Source organism: Dasypus novemcinctus, chromosome 22, assembly GCF_030445035.2.
Source record: "Dasypus novemcinctus isolate mDasNov1 chromosome 22, mDasNov1.1.hap2, whole genome shotgun sequence".
NCBI classification, from domain to species: Eukaryota; Metazoa; Chordata; class Mammalia; order Cingulata; family Dasypodidae; genus Dasypus; species Dasypus novemcinctus.
In genome coordinates, this window is record NC_080694.1 from 44135506 (window position 1) to 44163494 (window position 27989).

A 27989-nucleotide genomic window follows, 5' to 3' on the forward strand; every position below is an offset into this window, starting at 1 on the left:
AGAGGGAGCGGGGCCGGGGGGGAAACCGGGTGGGGTATTGAGCCCTCCCCTGGGTGGGCTGAGATGGTTGGAAAAGAGAGAGAGAAGCCAATGGAGAAAAGTGAGCCGCCAACCCCGGTGGGCAATGCCCTCTTCTAAGGGACCCTACGGTGGGGAGGGGCTAGCCAAGGCAGCAAAGGCTGCTGGGCAGAAAACCCAGGAATGTACAGGTCCAATGCCAGCTTTCCCGAAGGAAAGGGGGAAGCTTCCAGGCAGAGGTGCCACGAAGAGTTGCCACCCCAATACTTTCCATTCTTGCTGGTAATCTTGCCATTCAGCCCCTGAAGGTGTATGGCATTTGAGCCTGCACCGCATGGAGGCTGGAGGTGTGTCGCCCAGCCCCTCTCCTCTCGTCCCTGCTCTCAGTTCCAGCAGGACAAGCCACAGCAGGCCGCTCCTGCAGTTGGGAAGAGCAGGCCCGGGGCCCGAGCCCGGGTGAGCCAGGCCGGCGCTGTTCCATCAACACGGCCGTTCATCAGGCACCGAGCATCTGCCAGGTTTTCCCTCTCTGGGGAGAGGCGGCCTCCACCCAACGTGGGAAGCCCACGTGATGGCTCTCCTGCAGGCACAGCTTCCTCACGTCATCATGAGTCAAGCTTGTCCTGACTTTCTCTTGCTTTCCCAGTCACAGAATGTGGAAATTAGATTGAGGGAAAGAACTCATTACTCAGTCGTTCCGTGGCTCCGCCTGCATCCATAAAACTTTGCCCCACGCTGCAAACGTGCCAGTCACCTCTCCCCCTCGTACATTAGTGCCCAGGCATATGCCACGTTGTACGGGCGCCAACGGTGCGTACGAGGTGGCCTCGGCTCCACTGATCTGAATCAGCACTGACGTGCAGCATCTGAATCCATGAGGACTTTTAGTGAGCCCCCACTTAGGAGTTTACAAGCTCAGGAGGGAGGCCCGAGGGTGTTATCCAAAGAAATAATCAGGCAAGTGCTGGGGCATAAAGTAACTTGGTGAGGAGCGGCTGGGTTAGAGACGGAGGGCTGTAAGAGTGAGGAGCTGTGAGCTCAGTGGAGAGGTTTCCTGGAGGCCGCCGAGGACAGATTTGGCTCAGCTCACTGAACTGAGCAACTGGCTGCTCATTCTCCAAGGACAACATAATCACTTTTACAACACACACACAAAGAACAATCTGGAGGGACAAGATGGTAGCATTAAAATAAAATAGCAACAACTGGCCTTGTTCTAAGGCTCTTACAACAAAATGACTGTCACTTGCATTTCGCAACCATTCTGGCTGCCCGGGAAAGCAGCGCTAAGGGTGTCTTTTTGTTCAAAGTTTGCTTCAGAGCTGCTGCCCTCTCACTTATCTCTTCTACCAGGTCTTCCCTAATACCGAGGGGGGGCATTTCCCGACATGATGCTTTTTTAAAGTCATTAGCTCTCCCGTCTCTTCTGCTAACTGAAAAACTGACCACCAGGTACAGGGCTGAATCCACTTATTTTGTTTGTTAACTAGTGCAATTTGAGAAATGGTAGCTAAAGGATATTTAATTTTTACATTCATGTGTCCTTACAAAGTATACAGAATCCTGAAGTCACGGAAACTTAGCCCTTTCTAAGTCATCAAGTTTATTTCCTTGCCTGTGAGCCAGAACCCTTGTAAAATACCTCAGGAAATGAAAATTTCTTTTATTCAAAAAATAATTCCAGAGAGGGAGATTCCATGCGTTTCCTGAACAATATATTACAGCTCGCCTTGGATTTCAGCTCGCGCTGGATGAGTCAAGGAGCCCAGCGTCCCAGCTCAGCCCTCTGGCTGGGCTTTCCAACTCTTCCCCTTATGACGCAAGACCTGCAGTGGAAGATGATTCTGGAACACAACAGCAAATATGCACTGACTGTGATGAGTATTTCATATAGTGGTGGTGGAATTTAGTGCAGGTAGAAGGAAACCTTTGTCAAATATCTATGCATTTGTGTACTATACTATTTTTGCAATCATTCACGTGCATTTAGCTTAAGAAAACTATGGAAGAATGAGTTAAAGGCCATAAAGAAGGAATGATATGAAGAACACAAGTTCAGGGAAGCGGACTTGGCCCAGTGATTAGGGAGTCCGTCTACCACATGGGAGGTCCGCGGTTCAAACCCCGGGCCTCCTTGACCCGTGTGGAGCTGGCCCACGTGCAGTGCCGATGCGCGCAAGGAGTGCCTGACCTCCCAGGAGTGTCCCTGCACAGGGGAGCCCCACGCGCAAGGAGTGCGCCCCGTAAGGAGAGCCGCCCAGCGTGAAAGAAAGTGCAGCCTGCCCAGGAATGGCGCCACACACACGGAGAGCTGACACGACAAGATGACGCCACAAAAAGAAACACAGATTCCCGTGCCGCTGACAACAACAGAAGTGGACAAAGAAGAAGACGCAGCAAATAAACACAGAGAACAGACAACCGGGGCAGGGTGGGGGGAGGGGAGAGAATTAAATAAATAAATAAATCTTTAAAAAAAAAAAAAAGAACACAATCTCAAATGATGAGGGAAAAAGAGGGAAGAGACCAAGGACTTTGGAGGGACAGTTTGGAAACAATGTGAACAGCCAATGGGAGTCAGCTACAGTGTGGCAGGAAGATGGCTGTGGGGCAAGGTGTCCTGTAAGTGGGATGGAGCCTCCTAGAAAGTGGCTCTGGGCTAGGACTGTGCTCTGCTCATACATTCAGAAGCTGACGATCACTGCGTGCCTGTGAGGTGCCTTAGACATAGCACAGGCCAGGAAAGCTGAGCGTAAATAGGTCATAGGAGGGATGCGGATTTGGCTCAATGGATAGAGCATCCGCCTACCACATGGGAGATCCAGTGATGAGCTGGCCCATGCGCAGTGCTGATGCATGCAAGGAGTGCCCTGCCACGCAGGGGTGTCCCCCATGTAAGGGAGCTCCACGCACAAGGAGTGCACCCCGTAAAGAGAGCCACCCATTGTGAACAAAGTGCAGCCTGCCCAGGAGTGGTGCTGCACACAAGGAGAGCTGACGCAGCAAGATGATGCAACAAAAAGAGACACAGATTCCCAGTGTCACTCACAAGAACACAAGTGGACACAGAAGAACACACAGCAAATGGACATAGAGAGCAGACAACTGGAGGGAGGGTGGTCAGGGCGGGGAAGGGGAGAGAAATAAGTAAATAATAAATTTTTTAAAAAAAAGAACTTAAAAAAATAGGTCATAGGAGTAGCAGTAACAATATGAAGAAAAAGGAGGAGGACGGAGGGGAAGGAAGACGAGGAAGAGGAGGAGGAGGAAGGAGAAGACAGCTGCATGCTTAGTGTTTTACATGCTGATGATGTAGGTAAGATTCTCTGGGAAATGGGCTCTGAGACTGAGACCTGCCTGCAGGGGGCTCATGAAGAGTGCTCTTTGCAACACCTGCAAGAGGGAGGGAGCAGGATTGAGCAGCAGGAAATGCCGAATGGCAGTGCCATAGCCATGGAGGTCTCAGTTGATCCTTCGAGGAACTCTGGAGCTGGGATGGGCCCACAGAGTCATCTGGAACTGGGCCCCTGCAGCCCAAATCCACCAGGCATGGGATGTAGCAACCCCCAGAGAGGAGCCATAAACCTTGGTGGCGGCAGCTGCCTCCTGCCCAGGGCAATCCCGGGAGCTGGGAGCCCTCAGCAGCAAATGCTCCCTCTCCCGGAAGCAGGGTCCTGGGGAGATGGGGAGATCTGGGTGCCCCTTCCTGATGTCCATTACACATGAGAAAATGAAAGCCCAGAGAAGTTAAATAACTCACTCAAGATCACACAGCCACTGAGTGGGAAAGCCCGGATTCAAACCCCGCCATTCTGGCTCCAGAGGCTAGGTCTTGGGTCACTAAACTACCTACTGTATATAAAGAGCCTACCAAAATGCTGTTATGGCCCTTCAATCAAGTATAGCTTTTTTATTTGGGGGGCTGATAATGATTCCCTTTTATCAGCCCTCATCTTCTCAGCAATCTGAGAGCTAGAAACAGAGGCCCTAAGTCTTCCATGCAGCAAAGATAGATGTTTTCTGACTCCATTGAGCTTCAGAGTTCCAAAAATTAATACATTAACCTAATAATGGAAATTAAAGGTTAGCCCCAAGTAGTGAAGGGGGTGCTGTAACTTGAATGGGTCCCCATCTTCTCACCCTTCAAGGGTTGCCTTGGAGCTTGAACCAAAGGAGGATCCTCAAGACTCATCTTCTTGGCCCTGCTTTCCAGCCCCCCAAGGACCTTTGTGATCATGTTGCCATTGTCTGAGGATAAGGAGGTCAGATGTATGAGGAGAAGGGAAAGGTCAAGTTTCTATTGGCAAAGGGGGTGGGGAAACAATTGGAACTGGGTGGCACCCACCCAGCAGCTCCCCTGGAGATCCCAATTATGCAGCGCCACCTTTAACAATGCTTCAGAAGGGAGTTTACTTTTAAAAAGAGGAAATCCCAGCCAGCCACAGGACTCTGCAATATAGCCAGAGTGCCCCCCACTCAGGTCCCTGGGGTCAGGCACCATCCATGAGTGGGAGGAGAGTAGCTGGGGAGAAGGACAAATGGCTTTTGTGGAGGACGCAGGCATATGCCAGCCTGAGCAGACAGAAGTAGCCTGTGGATGTCCACAGCACCGGCCTCAGTCTCCTCGCCCACTTTCTGGGGCTCCGCCATTAAGCTGTGACCCACTGCCCTCTGCTTGAGCCTGCAGCCTCCACCATGAGGATGGTGTGATGGTCAGGCTAATGTGTCAACTCAGCCCGGTAATTGTGGCCAGTTGTTTGGTCAAGCAAGCACTGGGCTAATTGCAGTACAAGGGCATTTATGGATTTTAGTCACCAGTGACTTTATTGCATAGAGAGCTGATTACATTACATCAGTCAGGGAGATTGCTGTCAGCAATGAGTGACAATTTATCCAATCAGTTGAATGCCTTGAAAGGGGAAGTGATTTCAGCATTCAGAGAGAACTTCCCAGCTCATTGGACAGCCAACATCTCCCGGAAACTCATCAAGACCTTCATTGGACTTTCTTTGGAGCCCCTGGTTTGCAGCCTGCCTGAGGAACCTGGACTTGTGCATCCCTACAGTCACTTGAAAAACTTATAAAATCTCTTACCATTGACAGATGTCTCCTGTTGATTATGTTTCTCTAGAGAATGCTGACTTCTACAGATGACCTCTGTATCTGAGGGCATTCCCTGCTCCCCACCTCCAATGCCACCCACCAAGCCTGAGAATCAGTCAACAGTCTGACCAGTGACCACTGACAAGGGCAGTGAGGGTCAGCTGAGTGGGTCACTCATGTTTGTTTCCTGCTCCAGTGGACACAGAATGGCACCAGGACCTGAAGCCCAGGCAGAGCTGACGTCAGCCTGGGCAGCTATAGCAGTAGAGGCAGTGGTTCGAGCTCCTCTAGTTGGTCCTCCTCTAGCTGGAAGACAGAGCGTACAGCTTGGGGAGGAAGACACCTTTGTAAAAAAGGCTGGTAGGCTATGCTTGCTCGATCCATCACCCACCAAGCCAGTGCTCAGTGAGGGGACAGATGGCCCACCAAGTAACCCTCAGCCCGGCAAGGATGAGATGTCTTGAAGCTCGCCACACCCACACCCACCTTCTTTCTCCAACATCCAATGCTCACGCTGTGCCAACATGATACCGGGTGCTTCCCATGGGTCAGTTCATGGTACCCTCATAGTCAGCTGAGGCTAGGTACTATTTTTATTTTTATTTGGCAGATGTGGGAAAGGAAGGAACAAAGAGGGAACTTGCCCAGCATCACAGAGCCAGTGAGCACTGGAGCTGAAGCACCATCCCAGGCAGTTTGGTCCAGAGTCTAGGCTTGTAACCACTGTGCTACATGGCCTCTCTCTCCCAATGGAGAATTGGCCATCTCTTCCCTGGACCCAGTTCCCTCCCCCATTTCTTAGAGATTCATATCTCCTCTTTCCTTTTTTTAAAAATTAATTTATTTATTTTTTTAGTTGTATTTTTTTGAAGATACACAGATCACAAAAAAGGTTACATTCAAAAAATAAAAGAGGTTCCCATATACTTCCCCCCCCCCCCCGCCCCACTTCACCCCACTCCTCTCACATCAACAACCTCTTTCATCTTTGTGGCACATTCCTTGCATTTGGTGAATACATTTTGGAGCACTGCTGTACCACGTGGATAATAGTTTACTCTTTCCTTCTTTTACTGTCTTAGGTGCTAGGGAGGATTTGGTCCCAGAACCTAATTCTCTGGGTACCCCACCATCACCACCACCAATTCCAGGAGAGCTGGTGTTCAGTGTGGCTCCCATCAGCCTTCCCTTCAAATCTCCTGAAGAAGCTTCAGGAGGAAATGGGACATGGCTCAGAAGACTGGCTTGAATTTTCTCTCAGAAAGGGCCATCACTGATGCTCAGCTGCTCAGAACTTAAAGTTGCTTAAGGAGAGGAGTATGAATTTCCTGGTAAGGAAGCTTAAGTAAAAGCTTTAGTAAAATAAATGTAAGGGTGTTATAGAAAGTTATGAGACCTCTATGCCTTTGTAAATGGAACTATTAACTATCATATCAGCCCATGAGTTCTCAAGAGCTGAAAATTTTGGGGCCCAACATTTCACCTTAAGTAACATATTTGAAATCTTTCTTTAAAACAATCCTTTGAAACCCAGGCAAGCTATCTTAACCTATTAGGAAACATGGCATCGTCTCACTTTCAAGATGACACTAACAGAGCTCAACAAGGAAATGGCCATAGGTAAGTCCCTTTCTCTCATTCACAAGGGCCAGAAGAGGCTGGAAGAGACTATGGCACAGGGATGCAGGAAAAGCTGAGGTCAAGTCAACAAACCAAGTCATCAGTTTTTATATGGGGACACTGGGAAATACAATGTAGAATCACAGAATTTTAGAGTTGGAAAGGACCTTAGAGACAAAACTCCTGTTTTTGAGCCATTTGTGGATGAGGGAGGTGATGGGGGAATTTAGAAAACAAGATTGAACCATAAATAAATAAGCAGAGACAAAGAGAAGCTGTAAAAACTCAGAGAAATGAAAAATTGGGTCTGGAGTTGGTTAGCCAAAATTTTCAGGAGAATATGGGATTTCAGGTGGGCTATGAAGGTAGCAAAGCAGTAGACAGGCTGGCAGGTATTTCATTTGAGGACAGCATGAACATGGGTAAAGAAGAGAGAGCATGAAGCCTGTGGAGCAGCAGTGGATAAGGACACCTGCCTTCCTGCAGAAGAGACAAGCCTTCCCAGGGAGTGGAGGCACCTACAGCCTAGGTGGGCGATGACTTCTTCAATTAGAGGTTTCAATTTGATTCCGTTCAGTAGGAGGAGCAGACCACACTTCTCAAACCAGGTCATCATACTAAAAACCAAACCAAACCAAGCAAAAACAGTGCTTTGGGAAGATTAATCTGGAATCTGAATGGAGAATGGATGGGTTGGGTAAAGAGAGGACAGTTTTGGAGATGATGTGCTGGTAACTGTGTCCTTAAACTTGCTTCTTGTGAGGTGGACCTCCATACTGCAATTTGAATTCTAACATTAATCTCACCTACAGACACCCTTCTCTTTGAGTTGACAGTTTTAATATAAAGCAAGCAGAGGCATAAAGCTGTGCTTCCTGTGGTTCTCTAGCTCCAGAAAAGCATTTTTCTTCCTTTTTTCTGGTTGTTCTTTTTAGCTTATTTTATATGTAGTTTTAAGCACACTAAAGTTGCATTTAGAGCTCAGATCTTTCAGACCCAAATCCAAAAGGCCATTATTTATACAATACAAGTAATAGCAAAATGCCAAAAATGGTGGCATTCCTAGGATTCTTGAATCTGAGCTCAGTTTCCTCTTCTTAGTGTTTTCAAATGTCACTTTTTCTGACCATGCATAACCCCTGCTTTCCATATAAGGACTATGATTGCAAAGGATTGGGGTATCTTTTCCTGTTTCTGAAATCAGATGTTTATGCAGCACCCTGGCTTTTAATCAAAAATCTCAAATGTTAATTAGCATCCCCAAAAGTTACCCAACTTGTATTTCAAGTTTAAAAATATTTCCACATATTCCCAAAAGATTTTTAAAATTCTGTTTTTCTCCCATTCATTCCCACTTCATTCATCAGAATGTGGTCCAAAGTGTTTGGAAAACAAGAAAGGACTGTGTCCTAAGATTGGTTTTTAAATAGTTTAAAATAGGTATTTGCCATTCGGTTGGGTGATTTGTCCTTTAAGATGGAGCCTGAAGCTTATATAAAAATTGAAGTGGGATCTGAACAGGGCAAAATGTGTTTTCTTTTCTTAGAAAATCTAGTCCGCATGTGCTTTAAAATGGCATTATTCCTCCATTTGAAATTGCACTTCCTACACAACATACGCTGCTTTGCCATCTCCTCCCAGACTTCCCCAAGTAGACAACAGTTAAAAATCCCTCCTGCATTTGTCGTCAAAACCAGGCTGGATTCATTAGTTTAGACCCTAAGCTTGGATCATCAGAGGAGAGTTTGAGGGTAAGATTATTTTCACAAGAGCATTTTACCAATTAGCCAGCACAAAATGTAGCTGCAGAAAATTTCCAAGTTGGTTTCTTAGACGAAATTATTAAGTAAAAGAGAGCACCAAAACTCTCAAACAATGGAAAAGGAAGGGAAATAACAGAAGTTTGCATTTAATGAAATGCGAAGATGATCCTCGTAGAAGCTTACCAGATTAAGGATTGTCAAGTACTTCCACTGGCCACCATTTCGAAATATTTCGGATTTCCGATGATCCCCTCTTGATTGTGAGATGTAGATGTAGTAGTTCAGGAAAATATACCAGCCCAAAACAAGGAAGTGGTATATGCATGTAGAAGCCCTTGTCATGGCTAGCTCTGACCAGGCACCTGCAAATGTCTCAAGGAGCTGCCTTCTGCAGTCCTTCCCTGGGTTACAGCTTTGGTCCTACAGCAGATCCGAGAGCTGTAAAACACAGTCCTCAGGGTCAGGCTTCTGGAGTGGAGAATTCCAACAAGGGCTGAATTTTGCTTCTCTCAAAGGCTCTTTTCTTGATAGACTTGGGAAAGAGGTTTGCTGGTAGTTTCAGAGGCCTGCATTTAGATAACGTTAAATAATCTGTAGATTTACATAACTTTTAATGCTTGGGTTAGGAGAGGGGCAGGGCACTTGCAGGGCTGCACATTGCACTATGTGCCCAGAGCTGGGCCATGGTCAAGTGACATTATGAAATACCCCCAAAATTTAATGAAATGGCATCAGGGCAACAGTCTCTTTCCTTTCATTTGGCCAGAACAAGGAAGTTGAAATAGTATTTCTCCAGCGAATGAAGAAGAGGAGGGAGAGATTATGGGTATGATCAGAGAGTGGAGGAAAGAAAGTAGAAAGGGAAAAGGCAGTTGTAATCTTGCCCCTGAGATCTTCGAGGCCCCATAAAATCTCAAACAACCTTTGCTCCTTCAGAGAGCAAAGCAGAGGTTGTTTATTTCAGTTTGGTTGCTCTACCCTGGAGAGCCAAGCAGGACCCACAGCCTTTCTGGTCACCGCATTGGGCGTAGGTAACTCCCTCCAGACGCAAAACCAACATACCTGAGTTAGAGATTGCTGAGAGACAATGAGGGCTTCTGCATTGCCTTGGAGAGGACCCGAAGGTGCTTGTCTGGGAAAGAGTGTGCAGAACTGGGCCCTGCCTCAAGCTCAACAGCAGACAACTGAGCGAGAGCTGGAAGTGCAAAGCCTTGTGACATCACTGGCTTGTTTCCCTTGGCAACTAACTCAGGGTTTGGGCAATCCCTAAGACAAATGCTTCCTGGCCCTGTTTTATAATTCTGTGGTTGATGCCGTTTAATGATTTGCCAGGGCTTACCAGTCCTGGGAGAAAGAACTGCAGGCTGTACAAAAGCAAACACCTAAGCATCAATAGTTGGCAAATACCAGTTCTGCATTGCCACCATTCCCAAAAGAGAGGGTGATTCAGGAAATGGGTGGCATACATCACTGAACAAAAGTCCATGGCCCAGGTTAAAATTGCAAATAATAATAACTAATACGTCTGTTATGGTGTTTGGTGTTTGCTGGGCATTGTTCTAAGTACTTTACGTACATACGTGAACTCATTCAACACTTTCAACACCACTATGGCATAGGAGCTTTTAGGACACCTGTTTTCAGTTGAAGAATTTAAAACACAGACCACTAAAAAATATTCAACAACTAGCAATAGCTACAGCTGCAGTCTGCAAAGCTTACCCAGTGTACCTGACTACAAAGAAACATTGTTTGCTCTTCATACCCCTCAGACTTTCTTCTCAATTATTTCTCCCCTCTCTACTGAACCCCTTTTATTCTTTTATCTCTCCCATCAGAAAATTCTCTCAGAAAAGGATCAGATGTGCTTTGAAACTTGGTGCACATACAAGTCATTGTGCTATCCCAGGGTGGGGGGGTGGGGGGTGTTTTGCATTTTAAACCTATTGTAATTTAGAGGTTTCATTGCTTTATACAAAGGTCTCAAGCATAAGTGTGCAGATGGGTAAGGAAACAAGCCAGAATAGGAAAGGAGCGATGGCAAGGACCCAAGTCCCCTGAAATATGTGTATCCAAGCCTATGACACCTAAGGTTGGCCTTTCACCACATGTGTTTTTTTTCACCTTAGCCTGGATACCCACAAACGAAGTCATTATTATTACATTTTAAATTTATTTGTGAGAGGTTCATATTTCAATCAGAATCCAATTATTTGTTAGCATTTTAATAAATAATAACAAGCAATATATGTTTATGAAAATTCATATATAGAAACCATGGAATTTCATAAAATTCAGTATCTATTTTCTCTACATATTGTGATCATATTCATATCATAATTTGACTCTCTGATTCTGTCTTCATCATTAAGAATAATCAGGTAAATTTTCATGAAGCACATTGGCCATTTTTTCCCCACCTGAGACCCGGTGGAGCTTTGGGGAACAATGACATTTTCACCATTTATTATACAATATTATAGACTAATATGTACTATGTCTGCTGTTAGCCTGCCTCATGTCAGATCCAGAAATGGGTTAGATTTGTTAATTGGCTTTTAAAAAACTGACAAAAATATATCATTTTGACACAGGAAATGATAAAACTATTAAAGTAAGCATATTTCATTGATTTGAACAATACATAGGCAACTGTGCATTGGATATTACTACCCTCTAGGTTCTGGAATGCCATTTTTCAATTTCTCAAATATTTAGTGAGCAACAAATATTTTCCAGGCACTCATTAAGCCCTAGGGATTCCCTCAGGGGAAAACAGAGATCCAATCCCTGCCCTTAAGGAGTTTATATTCTAGCAGGGGAGACAGGCGTAAAACAATTACACAATGAGGTGTAAATTTATAATTAATGGCAACTTCTGGGAAGGACAAGCACAGGGAACTATTACAGTGTAACTGGATTAGACTTGGGACATTTGGGAGGTCTGAGAAGTCTGCCTGAAGAAGTCATGTGTGGGCAGGTATGCTCCTTCCAATAGCACCTTGACAGTCCTTCTCGTTGTCCTTTGTGGGGTCAGTGTACTCTTCCACTGCCAGCTCCTCTGTACTGGTATTTCCCAAGAGCTAGCCTAGCCCAGCCCACTGCTCATCTCATGCTACATACTCACCTAGTGATTTTATCCACCATCATGGTTTCTACCAACACTTTCCAGTTTATGACCACATATTTTACACTTTTAGTCTAGGATTCCTCATCATCATCACCAGCCTTCAAATATTTATTTAACTATAGCTGGACATCTCCTTAATGACTCAGAGGCACCTCAAACCCAATATGTATGAAATGAACTTAACTACCTTCCCCCGAGCTACTCTTCCTTCTCTAGTCTCTGTCTTGAGACCATGGCCCATCATCTATCTGGGGAGTCTTCCTTGTCTTCCCTCACTCCCCAAATCCAGTTAACCACCAAATCCTACCAAGTTTATCTCCTCCATATAGCTCAAACCAGCCCCCTTCTTTCCACCCCTCTGTAATTGCCTTAGATCAAGTCTTCTTCACCTCTTGCCAGTACCAGAGCAACTGTCTCCTAAGTGGTTTTCCTGACTTTAGTCTTATCCACAAATCTGTCCTTAAAAGATCAGGGAGTGATTCTATCTGCAATTCCAATGTTACCACGCCCCTCCCCAGCTTAAATTGATATTGCAGCAATATCAATTATCAGATAACATCCAACTATCATAAGTTTGCATAAACTACCCACTCCCATCTGGCTCTGGCATCATCTCTAGCCAAATCTCTTGTCTCACCTTTGATCTTCTTCCAACAACACAAAATTGGCAGAGCTTCCCACCCACACCTGGCTGTGTCATGCCCCCAGGGCTTTTATTCTCATTGTTTCTTCTCCCTCTTGGTCTCCTCTATCCATGTCTATGGTTATATCATAACCATCCTCTGCAATGCTGCTCAACTATTTATTTCTCCAGGAATCCTTCTCTGAACCTCTCCCCAAACAGGCCATATTAAATAACCCAGTCTTCCTTAATACCCTGTGAATCTTTGTTCTTGCATAATGATTAGTAATTAATCTTTTTTATGTGCTCTCATCAGGCAGAGTTCAAGGACTCTGTGAATTCCCAGAGCTTGGGATAGTGTGAGGACACAGTAAGTATTTAATAAACATCTGTTAAATAAATATGTGAGTACCAGTGTGATGGTTTGGAGCTGCATGTGCCCCACTAAAACATATTCTTAAACCTAATCCATTCCTGTGTGTGTGAACCCAATGTAAGCAGGGCCTTTTTGATGAGGCTACTTCAGTTAAGGTGTGGCTCACCTCAATCAGGAGATTCAAGAATCGCCAGTAGGGCAGCGGACTTGGCCCAGTGGTTAGGGCATCCGTCTACCACAAGGGAGGTCTGTGGTTCAAACCCCCCGGGCCTCCTTGACCCGTGTGGAGCTGGCCCATGCGCAGTGCTGATGCACGCAAGGAGTGCCCTGCCACGCAGGGGTGTCCCCCGCGTAGGGGAGCCCCACGGGCAAGGAGTGAGCCCCGTAAGGAGAGCCGCCCAGCGTGAAAAAAAGTGCAGCCTGCCCAGGAATAGTGCTGCCCACACGGAGAACTGACACAACAAGATGACGCCACAAAAAGAAACACAGATTCCCATGCCACTGACAACAACAGAAGCAGACAAAGAATACACAGCAAACAGACACAGAGAACAGACAGCCGGGGTGGGGGGAGAAGGGAAAGGGAGAGAAATAAATAAATAAATAAATAAATAAATAAATAAATAAATAAATAAATAAATAAATAAATAAATCTTAAAAAAAAAAAAAAGAATCGCCAGCAGCTGGTCCCAGAATACCTTTGTCTTGAGCGTGAGTACATTGCCTGGATGATGCCTTGATTTTGACTTTTCTCCCAGCCACAAAACCATGAGCTAATAAATTCCCAGTGTTTAACCCAACCCGTTTCATGGTATTTGCTTAGGCAGCCAAGGAAACTAAAACAACCAGGCATACCTGTCTACTTAGTCTTACAATAAGACTAGTCCAGTCATTAAAAATCTACTATGTTCAAAGTGTTCAACTGCTGGGTGCTAAGGTGGAGGGAGAATACAAAGATGAGTTAGGCATAGCCTAAGCCCTGGAGAAACTCACAAGTCAGTGGCGGAGACAGATAGGTAAACAAAAAATTACAGAACAATGTGATAAGTGCTATAATAGAGGTAAGCATAAAGTACTAATGGAGTCTAAATTATCCTGCACATTATTCTGTCATTCTAAGTACACTGAAGATTAAGTTAAAGATGGATGCATTGTGTAAGTCATAGGAAACTCCAGTCACCCATGAAGGAGAAGAAAGATTAAAGTAATCTTACCGAGTAAACTAGCCATGGGCACCAGCACAGATAATGGTTTTCCCTAGCGGAGATTTGTCTTTGTTTTGTAGGCTGCTATGACAAATACCACATATAATGGGTTGACTTAAACAACACGAATTTATTGGCTTAGGGTTTTAAGGCTAGAAATCCAAAACCAAGATATCAGGAAGCGGACTTGGCCCAATGAATAGGGCACCCGTCTACCACATCGGAGGTCCGTGGTTCAAACCCCAGGCCTCCTTGACCTGTGTGGAGCTGGTCCACATGCAGTGCTGATGTGCGCAAGGAGTGTCATGAGACACAGGGGTGTCCCCTGCGTAGGGAAGCCCCATGTGCAAGGAGTGCGCCCTGTAAGGAGAGCCGCCCAGTGCTAAAGAAAGTTCAGCCTGCCCAGGAATGGTGCCGCACACACAGAGAGCTGACACAACAAGAGGACGCAACAAAAAAAGAAACAGATTCCCGTGCCGCTGACAACAACAGAAGTGGCAAAGAACAAAGAACACGCAGTAAATGGACACAGAGAACAGACAACTGGGGTGGGGGGGTGAGAAATAAATAAAATAAATCTTTAAAAAACAAACAAACCAAGATATCATCAAGGCTTGCTTTTTCCTCACCTCTATCCTGGTGCTGATGACTGACCTTCCTTGGGTTTCCTTGGCTTGCCCCTTTGGCTCAGGTCACATGGTGATGTCCCCTCATTTCTGGTTTCTCTGACTTCTAGGTTCTCTCTATAAGGCCTCAGATAATCTCGATGAAGACCCACACTGCTTCCGTTGGCCACACCTTACCTAAACATAATACCTTCAAAAGGCCCTAGGTACAGTAGGCTCACAGTCCCAGGAATGCAGATTAAGATTAAGAACATGTGCTCGTTGGAGTACATAATTCAATCTACTGGAAGATTATAACCCATTCCTATAGCTCATCAGAAAATGATGAGGTACAGAGCAAGCAGTCAGAAATTTGGGCTTGAGCTGTGCCTTTATTCATTGTATGACCTTGGGCTGGTCTGCCATGAGCCTTGGGGTGTTAGTTCCCTTGGGTATGAAACAGAGCTCAGAGAATCTGGAGAAGTGACTACTGCACTTCCCAAAGCCAGAACATTGACTGAACTAAAAGAGCAACTGGCCAGAGTCCTCTGCTCTTTATTGCCCCCCCTGGCCTTGAAGAGATTGGAGGGAAGTCCCAAGGTAGGGACACATGCAGATCCACGCCCACCCACATACCACAGTCAACTTCCACCAGAGTGGAAGGTAATGGAAGACCCTGCAGTGATGGTCAGAGGTAGCACAGTGGTAAGAAGGAAGACATGGATGACAGAGCACAGAGTTCTTGGGATCACTGGGACTAAGTCTTTTCAGACTGGTTGCCTGGCAGGAAGGAGACCCCCACTCTCCCAGCTGCTGATACTTAACAACAGCTAACCAATAAACTGTCATAATTTTTAAGCTTCAAGAAAGGCCAGACAAGGGTGGGGCTTAATCTTATTTCACTTATTCTCTTACCTTGCACAGAGCCATTTCAAGATGGCCCGTTTACCTTTAATACATACTTCCACAGCCCTTAAAGGGTCTCCAAACTTTGCCCAACCTTCTGTAAATAGTCCCTTCACTAAACTCCCACCTGAATGGGCTGCCTTTTCCTGTTGGAACCCTAACTGATAAAACTGGTCAGGCTCAGCTCCTTCAGGGGTACCAGATGCACCTCTGTATTCTGAGCATGGTTCAAAGTGATGCTAATAAGGTTTGTTGTTTGCATGGACCAACTCTGGTATTTTGGTATTCTTAATATCTACCTAGGGAGTCTCTAATTCTTAGGTTTCATGATTATTGCCACCTTGATGACCCAGTGCTATGGTCTTGTATGTTTCCTAGAATCCCTGCTGCCAGTGAACCAGTATTACTTTCACTGCCTTCTAAAGAACCTCTCCCCAGTAAAAGGTAGACAGTGCTCACAATAATTAAATGTGTGATGCGCAGTTGGAAGAGTAGAAATCCAAGGTGGAGGGAAACTGGGATCTTCCTTCCAGAAGACTTTGCATCCTTAGGAATCCTGTCCTTTTGCTGTATATGTGGGTGAGAATGGAGTTAGAGGTAAGTATTTCACCCACTGGGTTCTTTGTACCCAAGAGCACATTTCTTTCTCAGAGGTCACTGTGACTGCTCTGTTTTTTAAAAACTAGAACATTCAGAAGCAGCCCCCATTTGAAGTCTGTTTGGTCAGAACATCTGTGAGTTTCCAGCCACTAAACCAAGACAATTCCGACGCGCACTCGAACCTGTTGTTTAGCCCATGACAGCTTCCCTGGCCCACAGCTTTGCCTGCTGCATTGGGGAACCTGATTCAGATCTCTCTTTGCCTTTGATCTTCAGCTTTGCTTTCGCAATGAGCGCAGTGTTCTGTGGCAATCTTTTCAGCCTCGCTCCAAAGAGCACAGTCCTGTGCTGATAGTTTTGAAGATGCATTTTCAGTTGGGAGGTCAAAGAACTCTTCCTGTTTATAAGCATGAAATTGACTCACATTGTTTTAAGAGTTTAGAGCAGGAAAGAACCGTTTGAGGTCAGTAAATTCAACGTCCTCATTTTCCAGGTAATAACACTTAAGCTCAGAGAGGTTAAGACATTTCCTACAGTCACACAGCTATTAATGGAGGAGAAATGACCAGAACATAGATTTTCTGAACAGTCAGTCTTTTTTGCTTCCACTGTTTCTTGAATTGCTTTGTTTTGTACCCAAGTTTTAGACTTTTCAGGTGAGTTTCTCTTACCTGAATTGGTTTGTTACTTGATTGTATGAGGTCTGATGAAGTTATTAAAGAGAATCTGCCTTGGAAATGCCAGTTTTAAATCCTGTGTCAGGTTTCACATCTTGCATGTGCCCATTTATTCAGAAGTGTTTGTTTTCTCATAAGAAAGCTCAGACGTCTCATGTAGATTTCATATCCTAAATTAATCCTCAAAATTAAGAAATATATTCAGTGCTGACCATCAGCACATGTCACCATTTCCTTTTTTTCTGGGAAACCCACCACAAAACAACAGCAGCAGCAACAAAACAGCAGTTAAGCACTGGTTATCTTGGTTTAGCTCCCTATGTAGAACCATGTGTGCTTCGTGTATACGTACACATGAACTACAATTTGCTGATTTTCCATCTAATAGTTCTATCATTTTCTGAGAAGGGGGTACTGAAATCCCTAATAATAATTATGGATTTGTCCATTTTTCCTCTCAACTCTATCAGTTTTGATTCATGTATTTTATTTGGTGCATATGCATTTATGATTACTACATCTTTCTGGCAGATTGAGCCTTTTATCATTATGTAATGTCCTTCATTGTGTCTACTAGTTTTCTTTGTTCTGAAGACTACTTGATCTCATATTAATATTAGCTACTGTTGTTTTTAAATTAATGTTTGCATGGTATGTCTCCCTCACTTTTACTTTTAATCTATCTATTTTTGTTGAAAATAAAGTGCCTTTCTTGTAAACAGCTGCTATGGTTAAGTTCATGTGTCAACTTGCTTAGATTATGGTGTACAGTTGTTTGGTCAAGTAAGCACAGGCCTGATGGTAACTGTGGGGATATTTTGTGGATGTTAATCATTAGACAAATATTCTTATCTGAGTACAGGCACAATTAACAAAGGAGATTGCCTTCAGCAATGAGAGAAGTCTCATCCCAAGAGTTGAAGTCCTTAAAGGGAAAATATGATTTCTGCAGTCAGAAAGAATTTCTGTCTCTACTTCAGCCAGCCAGTTTCTCCCAGGGAATTCATAGAAACCTCCATTGGAGCTCCCAACTTGAAGCTTTCCCTGAAGAATTCAGACTTACCAATCCCCAAGTCGCATGACTACTGGTTCTGTTTCCCTGGAGAACCCTGAAAGGTACAGACTTTTGGTACCTAGAACAGTCCTTGAGAAACAGAATCTCATATGATCCAGTAGATCCTGTGGTGCTGGGAGTGTGGGTGGCAAATAGAGATGTTATTTGGAGACTTTGGCAGGCCCATATAGGAGATCATCCAGATTTGGGAGCAAAGCCCCGATATCCTCAACAGATACCTACTCTATTTTTGAGAAACAGCTTTTGGCCTGCTACGGAGACTCAGGAGAGTCCAGATATTTAAACACGGGCCACCAAGTTAGCCATGAGACCTGAGCTGCCTATCATGAGCTGAGTATGGTCTGACCCACCCCACCATGAAGTTGAGCATGCACAGCAGCACTTCACCATCCAATAAAAGTGGAATATATGATAAAGACTCAAGCAGGCCCTAAGGCATAAGTAAATTACACTGGGAAGTGACCCAAATGCCCATGGCCCCCACTGTTACCCATTACTCATGACCTTCTCTTTTCCAGCCCACAGGTATGGTGTAAGGGGAATGCCCTACAATTAGTTGATTGAGGAAGGAAAACTCAGGATTGGTTTGCATATTGCTCTGCATGAAATGCAGGCACCACCTGCATATGGGCAGCTGCAGCACTACAGCCCCTTTTCAGGGCACAGCCCCTTTTCGGGGCACAGTCTCTGAAGGACTGTGGTGAAAGGAAATCCTCCCAGTTGGCAGAACTTCAAGTAGCGCATCTGGTTGTTCATTTCAGTTGAAAGTAGAAATGGTCAGAAGTGTGTTTGTCTATGATTCATGGACTGTGGCCAGTGGTTGGGCTGGATGTTCAGGGACTTGGAACATGATTGGAAAATTGGTGACGAAGAAGACTGGGGGAGAAGTATGTGGATAGGCCTTTCTGCATGGGTGGAAAACATGAAGATATTTGTATCACATGTGAATGCTCACCAGAGGGTATCCTCAGCAGAGAAAGACTTTAATAATCAAGCAGATAGGATGACCCATTCTGTGGATACCAGTAGGCCTCTTTCTTCAGCCACTCCTGTCATTACCCAATGGACTCATGAACTAACTGGTCACGGTGGTAGGGATGGAGGTCGTGCATGGGCTCAGCAACATGGACTTTCAACTCACCAATGCTGGCCTGGCCATAGCCACAGCTGAGCACCCAGAGACCAGTACTCAGTCCCTGATATGGCACCCATTCCTTGAGGTGATCAGGACCACTTATATCATGGAAGGGGAAGCATTTTGTTCCCACCAGAATAGACATATACCTCAGATGCAGATTTTCCTTTCCTGCATACAATGCTTCTGCCAAAACTACCTTTTGTGGACATACGGAGTGCCTTATCCACCATTAGTACTTGACACAGCATTGCTTCTGATCAAGAAATCCACTTCATAGCAAATGAAGTACAGGAATGAACACATCCCATGGGCACATGCTCATGGAATTCACTGGTCTTACCAGTGGTAAGACCACTGGAGACCACTGGTCTCCCCATCATCCTGAAGCAGCTGGATTGGTAGACTAATGGAATGGCCTTTTGAGCACTCAATTATGGTGCCAATACTTTGCAAAGCTGGGGCAATGTTCTCTAGGAAGCTATATATGCATATAAATCACTCTATGGGGCTATTTCTCCAATAGCCAGGATTCACAGGTCCAGCAATGGGAATAGCACAACTCACTATTATAACTGGTGAGTTGCTAGAAAAAAGTTTGCTTCCTGTCCCTGTGAACTTATGCTCTGTTGGTCTTCAAATCTTAGTTTAAAATAGAGGAATGCCCTCACCAGGAGACACAACGATGATTCCACAGAACTAGAAGTTAAGACTAATACCTGGCCTCTTGGGATTCCTTATGGCTCTGAATCAACAAGCAACCAAGACCATCACTCTATTGGCTGGGGTGATTGATCCTGACTATCAAGGGGAAATAGGATCCTACTGCACAACAGAGGTAAAGAAGAGTTTGTCTGGAATACACCCAGTGATGGAGATATTGTAGGTTCGGTTCCAGACCACCATAATCAATCCAATATCACAAAAGAGTCACATGATTTTTTAAAATTTCCAAGTGCACATAAAAGTTATTTTTACACTAAACTGTAGTCTTATTAAGGGTGCAATAGCATTATGTCTAAAGAAATAATGTAAATATTTTCATTAAAAATACTTTATTGATTAAAAATGCTAATCATCATCTGACCCTTCAGCAACTCATAATTTTTTTCACTAGTGGAAGGCCTTGCCTCAAGGTTCATGGCTGCTGACTAATCAGAGTGGTGGTTGCTGAAGGTTGGGGTGGCTGTGGCAATTTCTTAAAATAAGACAATGGAGTTTTCTGCATCAATTTGACTCTCTCATGAAAGATTTCTCTGTAGCCTGTGATGATGTTTGAAAACATTTCACCCACAGTAGAACTTCTTTCAAAATTAGAGCCAATCCTCTCAAACCCTGCCACTGCTTTATCAACCAAAGTTATGTAATATTCTAAACCCTTTGCTTTCTTCTCATTCCATTTCAGCAATATTCAGCAGGACTAGATTCATCACAAGAAACCACTTTCTTTACTCATCCATAAGAAGCAACTCCTCATCTGTTAAAATTTCATCATGAGATTGCAGCAATTCAGTTCCATCTTCAGGCTCCACTTCTAATTCCAGTTCTCTTGCTCTTTCCACCACATCTACATTTACTTCCTCCACGGAAGTCTTGAGTCTCTCAAAGTCATCCATGAGGGTTGGAATTAATTTCTTCTAAACTCTTGTAAATATTGACATTTTAACATCCTTCCCTGAATCACTAATATTCTTAAAGGTGTCTAGAATGGTGAATCCTCTCCAGGATCTCAACTGACTTCACCCAGATCTATAAGAGGAATCACTATTTATGGCAGCTACAGCCTTATGAAATGTATTTCTTAAATAATAAGTCTTGAATGCTGAAATGACTCCTTGTTCCATGGGCTGCAGAATGGATGTTGTGTTAATAGGCGTGAAAAGAACATTAATCTCATTGTACAGCTTCATCACAGGTCTTGGGTGACCACGTCTATTGTCAGTGTGCAGTAACATTTTGAAAGGAATCTTCTTTTCTGAGCAGTAACTCTCAAAAGTGGGCTTAAAATATTCAGTCAACTATGTTGTAAACATATGTGTTGTCATCCAGGCTTTGTTGTATCATTTATAGAGCAAAGCAGAGTAGATTTAGCTTAATTCTTAAGGGCCCTAAGAGTTTCAGAATGGTAAATGAGTATCAGCTTCAACTTAAAGTCACCAACTGCATTAGCACCTAATAAGAGAATCAGCCTGTCCTTTGAAGCCTTGAAGCCAGGAATTGACTTCTTTGTAGTGATAAAAGTCTTAGATGTCATCTTCTTCCAAAATAAGATTGCTTTGTCTACATTGAAAATTTGTTGTTTAGTGTAGCTATCTCCATCCATTATTTTAGCTACTTCTTCTGGATATAACTTGCTGCAGCTTCTACCATCCGCACTTGTTGCTTCACCTTGTACTTTCATGTTGCGGAGATGGCTTCTTTCCTTAAACCTCTTGAACCCACACCTACTAGCTTCAGACTTTTTCTGCAGCTTCTTCACCTCTCTCAGCCTTCATAGAATTGAAGAGAGTTAGAGCCTTGCTCTAAATTAGGTTTTGGCTTAAGGGAATGTTGTGGTTGGTTTGAGCTTCTATCCAGACCACTCAAACTTTCTCCATATCAGCAATAATGCTGCTTCACTTCCTTTTCACTTGTATGTTCATTGTAGTAGTTAGTTTCCTTTAAGAACTTTTCCTTTGCATTCACAACTTGACTCACTGTTCGATGCAAGAGGCTTAGCTTTTGTTCTGTTTTAGATTCTGACACACTTTCTTCACTAAGCTTAATCATCTCTAGCTTTTGATTTAAAGTGAGTGACATGCGAACCTTCCTTTCATTTGAACTCTTAGAGGCCGTTTTAGCTCTATTAGTCAGCCTAATTTCAATATTTTTGTGTCTCAGGAGATAAGTAGGCTGGAAGAGAGGGAGAGAGATGGGGAATGGCTGGTTGGTGGAGCAGTCAGAACGCATACAACATTTATCCATTGTTTCCATCTTATAGGGATATAGTCTGTGGTGTCCCAAAACAATAACAATAGTAGTATCAAAGATCACTGATCACAGATAACCATAACAGATACAATGTATTAGTGCTAATGCAAAGTACCAGAAATCTGTTGACTTTTATAAAGGGTATTTATTTGGGGTAAAAGCTTACAGTTACAAGGCCCTAGAGAGTCCAGCTCAAGGTTGATTTCTCACCAAAGCCAGTTGCCACACGCTGAAGCAAGATGTTTGCCAGTCTCTCTGAATGTTCAGCTTTCCTCTCTCTAAGCTACAGGCTGGCATAGAATTTGTTTCTCTTCTCAGAGCTACAGGACAAAGTTCTCTCCTCTGGCATCTATGGAGCTCTCTCTTCCCTTATGTTTTCTTTGGTGTGTCTTCTTGAGTGAGTGTCCATTTATATAGTCCACCAAAGGGGCAGGAACTCAACCCTGAGTCATGCCCTATGGATGTGGTCAGATCAAAGCCCTAATCTTCACATAATTTAACCAAAGACATCTCAACTAAATCTAATATAATTAAAGGGTATCATGTGGGAGGAAGAGAGCAGTTTATAAACATAATCCTTCTTTTTGGAATTCATAAAAATGTCAAACTGCTATGAACAATAATAATGAAAAAATTTGAAATATTGCAAGAATTACCAAAATGCAACACAGAGATACTAAATGAGCATGGGTTATTGGAAAAATGGCACCAATTGACTTGTTCCACATAAGGTTGCCATAACTTTCAATTGTAAGAAATGCATTCTCTGTGAAGTGCATTAAAGCAAAATGGAAAAAAAAAAAAAAAAAGAGGTATACCTGCACCAGAGACCCCCTGGATGCCTCTTAGTACTGCCATGCCCTGTGATTAAAGTCAATGGAAAACTGTAACAATCCAATCCAGACAGGACTAGTAATGACCCAGAAACGTCAAGATTGAAGGTTTGGGTCATTCCCACCAGGCAAAGAACCAGGACCAACTGGTTTACTGAGGGTAAAGGGAATGTGGAAGGGAGTGAAAGAAGGTAGTTAGAAACATGAGTTGTGTCCACATGACTAGTTAAGAAATAAGGACTGCAATGGTTATGACTATTTCTTCCTTGTTTTGTTATGAATATGTTTGTATATATACATTAAGTAAATATCATTGTTTTCTTCCACATCTTATCCCCTTATCAAAAAACCTAAGTTGTGTTAACTTTATATCATGGTATTTGAATTACAGAATATCATTTTGAAGAGTGAATATTGCCCAAGGTGTTGCATCCTCTTCTGGGGAAAGGGTTAGTGCATTTCTGGTTATTCACAGAAAGTTGAACTATTTTAGGCAGGGTATGACTGTCATTGTTTTTATTAAAGATTTAGTATGGCTTAAGGAGTTGTGTATGGGTGTCAAGTTGGCAAGGGGTATCAAGTTGGCAAGGGGTTTACTGAGGTGGTAAAGTTCACATGTCAGCTTGGCTAGGTTATGGTGTCCAAATGCTTGTTCAAGCAAGCACTGTTAGTATGAGAGTATTTCATGGGTTTAAATCATTAGTCAGTTGATTTCCTCTATGACTGATTATGTCTACAATCAACAAAAGAGATTGCCTTCAGCAATGAGAGAAGTAGGATCCAATCAGTTGAAGTTCTTAAAGAAAAAACTGATAATTTCAGTGGTCAGAAAGAATTTCTCTCTCTATGTCAGCTAGCCAGGTTCTCCTGAGGAGTTAATCAAAACCTTCATCAAAATTCCCAACTTGCGGCCTGCCCTATGGAATTTGGACTTGCCAGTCCCCAAAGTTTTGTGAGCCAATACCTATAATAAATCTCATTAATGTTTACCTCTTTTGCAAGAGGCCGAGTAGTTAGTATTTCAGGCTTTGCAGGATATACAGTCTCTGTTGCAGCTACCGAACCCTGTCATTGTAGCATAAAAGCACCATGAACAAGAGAGAAAGAAGCAATTGTAACTGTGTTCTGATAAAGAAAGAGGCCAAGGGCCTGATTTCATGCACAAAATGTAATTGACTGACCTCTGGTCCAGGATCTTCTAAAGCAGATAAATCCTCCTGTAGAAGTGACCCACATGTCCTATCCTCAGATCAGAAGCCAAACCATTTTCCCTGTCTATCTGACCTCCTTAGCCAGCGTCTGCCAGTCCCCACCGTATCCATCATCTCGGTCTTTGAACCACTACTACAACTGCCCAGCAACATTTTTTAGATTGCAGGCGGACCAGACATCTAAAGGTGCAGCGTTGCCTCACTGGCACCTTCTCTTAAACAGAAATAAAAATGGGAACAATAATGCACAGTCTCCAATAGGATTTCTCAGCTGTGGCACTGTTGATATTTGGGATCAGATCATTCTTTTTATGGTGGCTGTCCTGGGATTGCGGATGTTTAGCAATATCCCTGAGCTCTACCCACTGAATGCTGTTAGTATCTTGGAATTGTGAAAACCAAAACAGTCTCCAGACATTGCCATAGACCCCCCAGGCGGAGACAAAATCACCCCAGTTGTGAGCCATTGCTGTACAGAAACCTGAAGAATTTGTGTCCCCAGTGTGGGACAGAGCATGATCCTGTGGGAAGAGGGGAACTGAGACTCCTCCAGAGCCTTTTGGCAGCACTTTAAGATCCCGACCTGTTTTCATGAATGACCCTTCTGCCCTGGGAGCAGAGTAAGCCTGGATCTGCCTCTCTACATCTGGTCAACCTTTTACGCAGAGAAGATGTTGACAATACCTCTTAAAATGGAGCAGGATTTTATTTCCTGTATAACCCAGCTCAGAGACTAATTTAGCCCTGGGCAAACAAATGATCTTTATTAAGGAATTACAGTTATTGAGTTTCAAGGTGAGTTTCTTTGAGAATGAAATATGTATGCACGCACAATTGTATGCACTGCTTAAAAGATTGTTGCCAAAGACCATGATCGGATGCCTCTTTTTTGCCTATTTTGTTTGCATTTTAGTTCTCATTTGCTGAATTGACATCACGTGGCCTTTTGAAAGTTTTTGCTTTTCTGCCTGGAAACACAGAACAGTGTTTCATAAAAGCAAGGAAAATGTTGCTGTGATTTTAAAAATCCCCTTATCTTAGAAAAAAAAAAAAAAAAGGCTGCCAGATTGTTCATTGCAGACTGGTTCACACTCATTTGGTCCAAAGGAATTGTTTTGGTTCATCTTTTATTCTTGGACCCTCAGAAAAGAACTGCCATCCTCAAACTGTATGAAAGCACACCAAAACCTCATAGAAGCACTTATTTTCAAAATGGCTAAATTTGAAGGTCACACCTATTGGCTCTCTTGGCGTATATTGCTTATCAAGCAAGTCTGACTTTTGCATATTAATTATTCATTTGGGATCATGTTCCATTTTCTGGTTAATTGAGGTACATCCGTGATCTCTAAACACTTGAGTCTAAAATCTTCCAGAATGTCTATGGTGTTGTGAGCTACTGAAAGTGATTCCAGTTTATTTTGTTGGTGCTTCAAACAAATCACACACTGCTCCAAAATAAAATCAGTCTATCTCTTACCTTCACCAAAGCAGATATCTCTGACACTTGGCCTGCTCGGGGTAAGACTGTTTTACAGAGTATGAACTGGAAACGACAGGGCAGCGGTTATCAGCTTCTTAGGACAACTGTTTTGCAGGCCCCATGTCTTTGTATTAAAAGAGGCCCAAAACTTTTTTCCATACATAGTCTTTTCCCCTTTTGCGGTGCACCTTCCAGCATTCAGAGGGAGTCGTGGTACAATGATTTGAAACAGGCCTACCTAGAGAGTAGAAGCCTGACCCCTTCTCTCCAACGCTGTCCTCAAGCCAATGGCCTCCTTGCCAATGACACTACCTCAAGTCCTGGGGAGCTGAGTCTTCTCAGCTCTGGGAAAGAATAATTACTCCACCGCAGCCAGCAGTACCATTTCAGGGAACCATTGCCTAACGACACCAGCTCTGCCTTTGTGGTAACTTCAGACAGTTTTTTTTCTTTTTTACATAGTCTTTGGCTTTTTAGTGGAGTTAGTGGGAGCATCCCTATTTCCATCAATATGACAGCTACTTTGGGCATGAGCACTGGCTCAGGAGATAAGAGAGGAAATGCTGGTCTGATAGGCCACTGGGCTAAGTGGCCTAGCAGGAGAATCCAGGTCTCAGCTTTGGAACTGCCGCTGCTTAGGTTTCTGTTGTCTACTGTGAGTGACGTCCTTGTTGGGAAGCTAAGAATAAGGGGACAACGGAACAAATGTTTTCAAGCTTTAGGCAATTTAGGGGGGGCTTCCAAATTGCTTTCTGTACCTTTTGGTGAGGTGGTTGACATGCAGTTGGATATTGTCTCCTAAAGGGGTATGGACTCCAAAGCAGGGCGAGCCAAAACATCTTCCTGCAGCAGCCTCAGGAGGGTGGGCTTTGAAGTTCAAGACCCCTTGTTCAAATTCTGGCTTCACCACCTGCCACCTTGTGACCTTGGGCAAGTTAATAAAGCTCTCCGTGTCTCCCAGCCTCCATCCCTACTTTAAAATGGAGACAATAATAATATCCAACTCATAGGTTTGTTCCGTGGATTAAACGAGACAGTACGTGCGAAGGGCTGCGGATGGAGCCTGGGAGGAAGTAAGAACTTAGCATTAGCTTTCACGATAGTGAGTGCTTGGAAAGCCTCTGTCCTCACAGCCACCATTGGCCAGAACTGCCATCTGGGCCACCTCGAGTCCCACCTCTCAGAAGTGTGTTTACAGGAACAACTTGTGCAGTAGTCTTCCGTGTGCAGCAGGTTTGACATACTAAATCTATCCCGAGCCTCTCCACTGCATGCAGCCTGAATCTTTTCCAGAGAGCATTTGATGGCAACAATTTCCAAGCATATTTCAGAGTTGTTTCAAGGCCAAGATTAGCTTTTAAACTGAAAGTCTCTCTTCTCTATGCGGGGGCTTTCCACTAAGGCTGAAAGGAGTGCAGAATTCCCCACCGGCCCTTGCTAAGTTTCTTGGGAATTGAAAAGAACAACCAAAATTGACCTCAAGCCCAAGGTTTCTCTTTGAGAGAGATTGCGAGTGTGTGTGTGTGTGTGTGTGTGTGTGTGCGCGCGCACAGCAGGGGGGCACATTCATGGGGAAAGGAAGTAGGGAATAAAGCAGGCCCTCAGTGTTGAGTTGGTGTCTTTGTTTTAATGAAGGGCAAGTTTAGACAATAATTAGAAGTATCTTCTGGTAACAGCGAAAAATATGGGAAAAAACCCAAGTGATCCGATGTTTACCAAATTTTCAAGTTTCAAGGAAGCGGAGATGGCCTAATGGATAGGGCGTCTGCCTACCACATAGGAGGTCCAGGGTTCAAACCCAGGGCCTCCTTGATCCGTGTGGAGCTGGTCCATGTGCAGTGCTGATGCGCGCAAGGAGTGCCGAGCCATGCAGGGGTGTCCCCCGCGTAGGGGAGCCCCACACACAAGGAGTGCACCCCATAAGAAGAGCCGCCCCACTCAAGAAAAGTGCGGCCTGCCCAATAATGGCGCTGCACACACAGGGAGTTGACACAACAAGATGACTCAATGAAAAGAGACACAAATTCCAGTGCTGCTGACAAGAATACAAGCAGACACAGAAGAACACACAGTGAATAGACAGAGAGCAGACAATTGGGGGGCGGGGGGGGGGGGGAAATAAATAAATAATAAATCTTTTTAAAAAAAATTCAAGTCTCAGAAAACTAATTTTGAATGCACAGCAAAAATATTGCCTCGGTAGAAATATTTTCTTCTAAAGATATCAGGCAGTACGTGCGAACAAGTCATTGATGACGGAGAGAACATGTGTGTGACCCAAATGGAACCACAGAGACCTGGAAAAGCCTGCATGTTCTCTAAGAAGGAAGGAAACCTCTCAGTACCTCAGGATCACGGAAAGTAAAGGGGATGCTGCAGAAGCTGCTTTGCTCCCATTTTCCTGCCCCTCCACCCCTGCCCTAGCTCAGCGGGGAGACAGTGGGAGTCTGGGTTGTGCTCACCCACCAATCCCAAAGAAGTGGGAATACCCATCCTCCATCCCAGACCTCCTGAGAGGGCAGCTGAGCTAACCACCCCCACCCCCTGAGCAGACAAACACAGAACGTTTCAGCTTTTAAGTAGGTTTGTCCACTCTGACTTCCCTCCCTAGGGAAGGATTTGTTGACCATGTGAGACCAAAAGACCGTGGCTCCATT

At 44.2% G+C, this 27989-nt stretch overlaps 1 protein-coding gene across 5 annotated transcripts in view; it reads right to left on the bottom strand.

Annotated features, from left to right (window-relative positions):
* ADTRP (androgen dependent TFPI regulating protein) overlaps window positions 1-9746 on the bottom strand; it is a 71907-nt gene extending 62161 nt beyond the window's left edge. For 2 of the 5 annotated variants that reach the window (XR_009182751.2, XR_009182750.2), the window contains exons 1-2: window positions 9567-9745; window positions 8688-9070 (exon numbers count right to left, since the gene is read on the bottom strand). Coding sequence is in view for 3 of the 5 variants with exons in the window: in XM_058285226.2 (XP_058141209.1) it covers window positions 8688-8846 (159 nt within the window). In the remaining 2 variants the exon portion in view is untranslated. Of the gene's footprint in view, window positions 1-8687; window positions 9071-9566 lie in introns of all 5 variants that reach the window. The other 3 variants (XM_058285226.2, XM_058285225.2, XM_058285227.2) reach the window with 3 other exon arrangements.
* Window positions 9747-27989: the final 18243 nt, after the last annotated feature.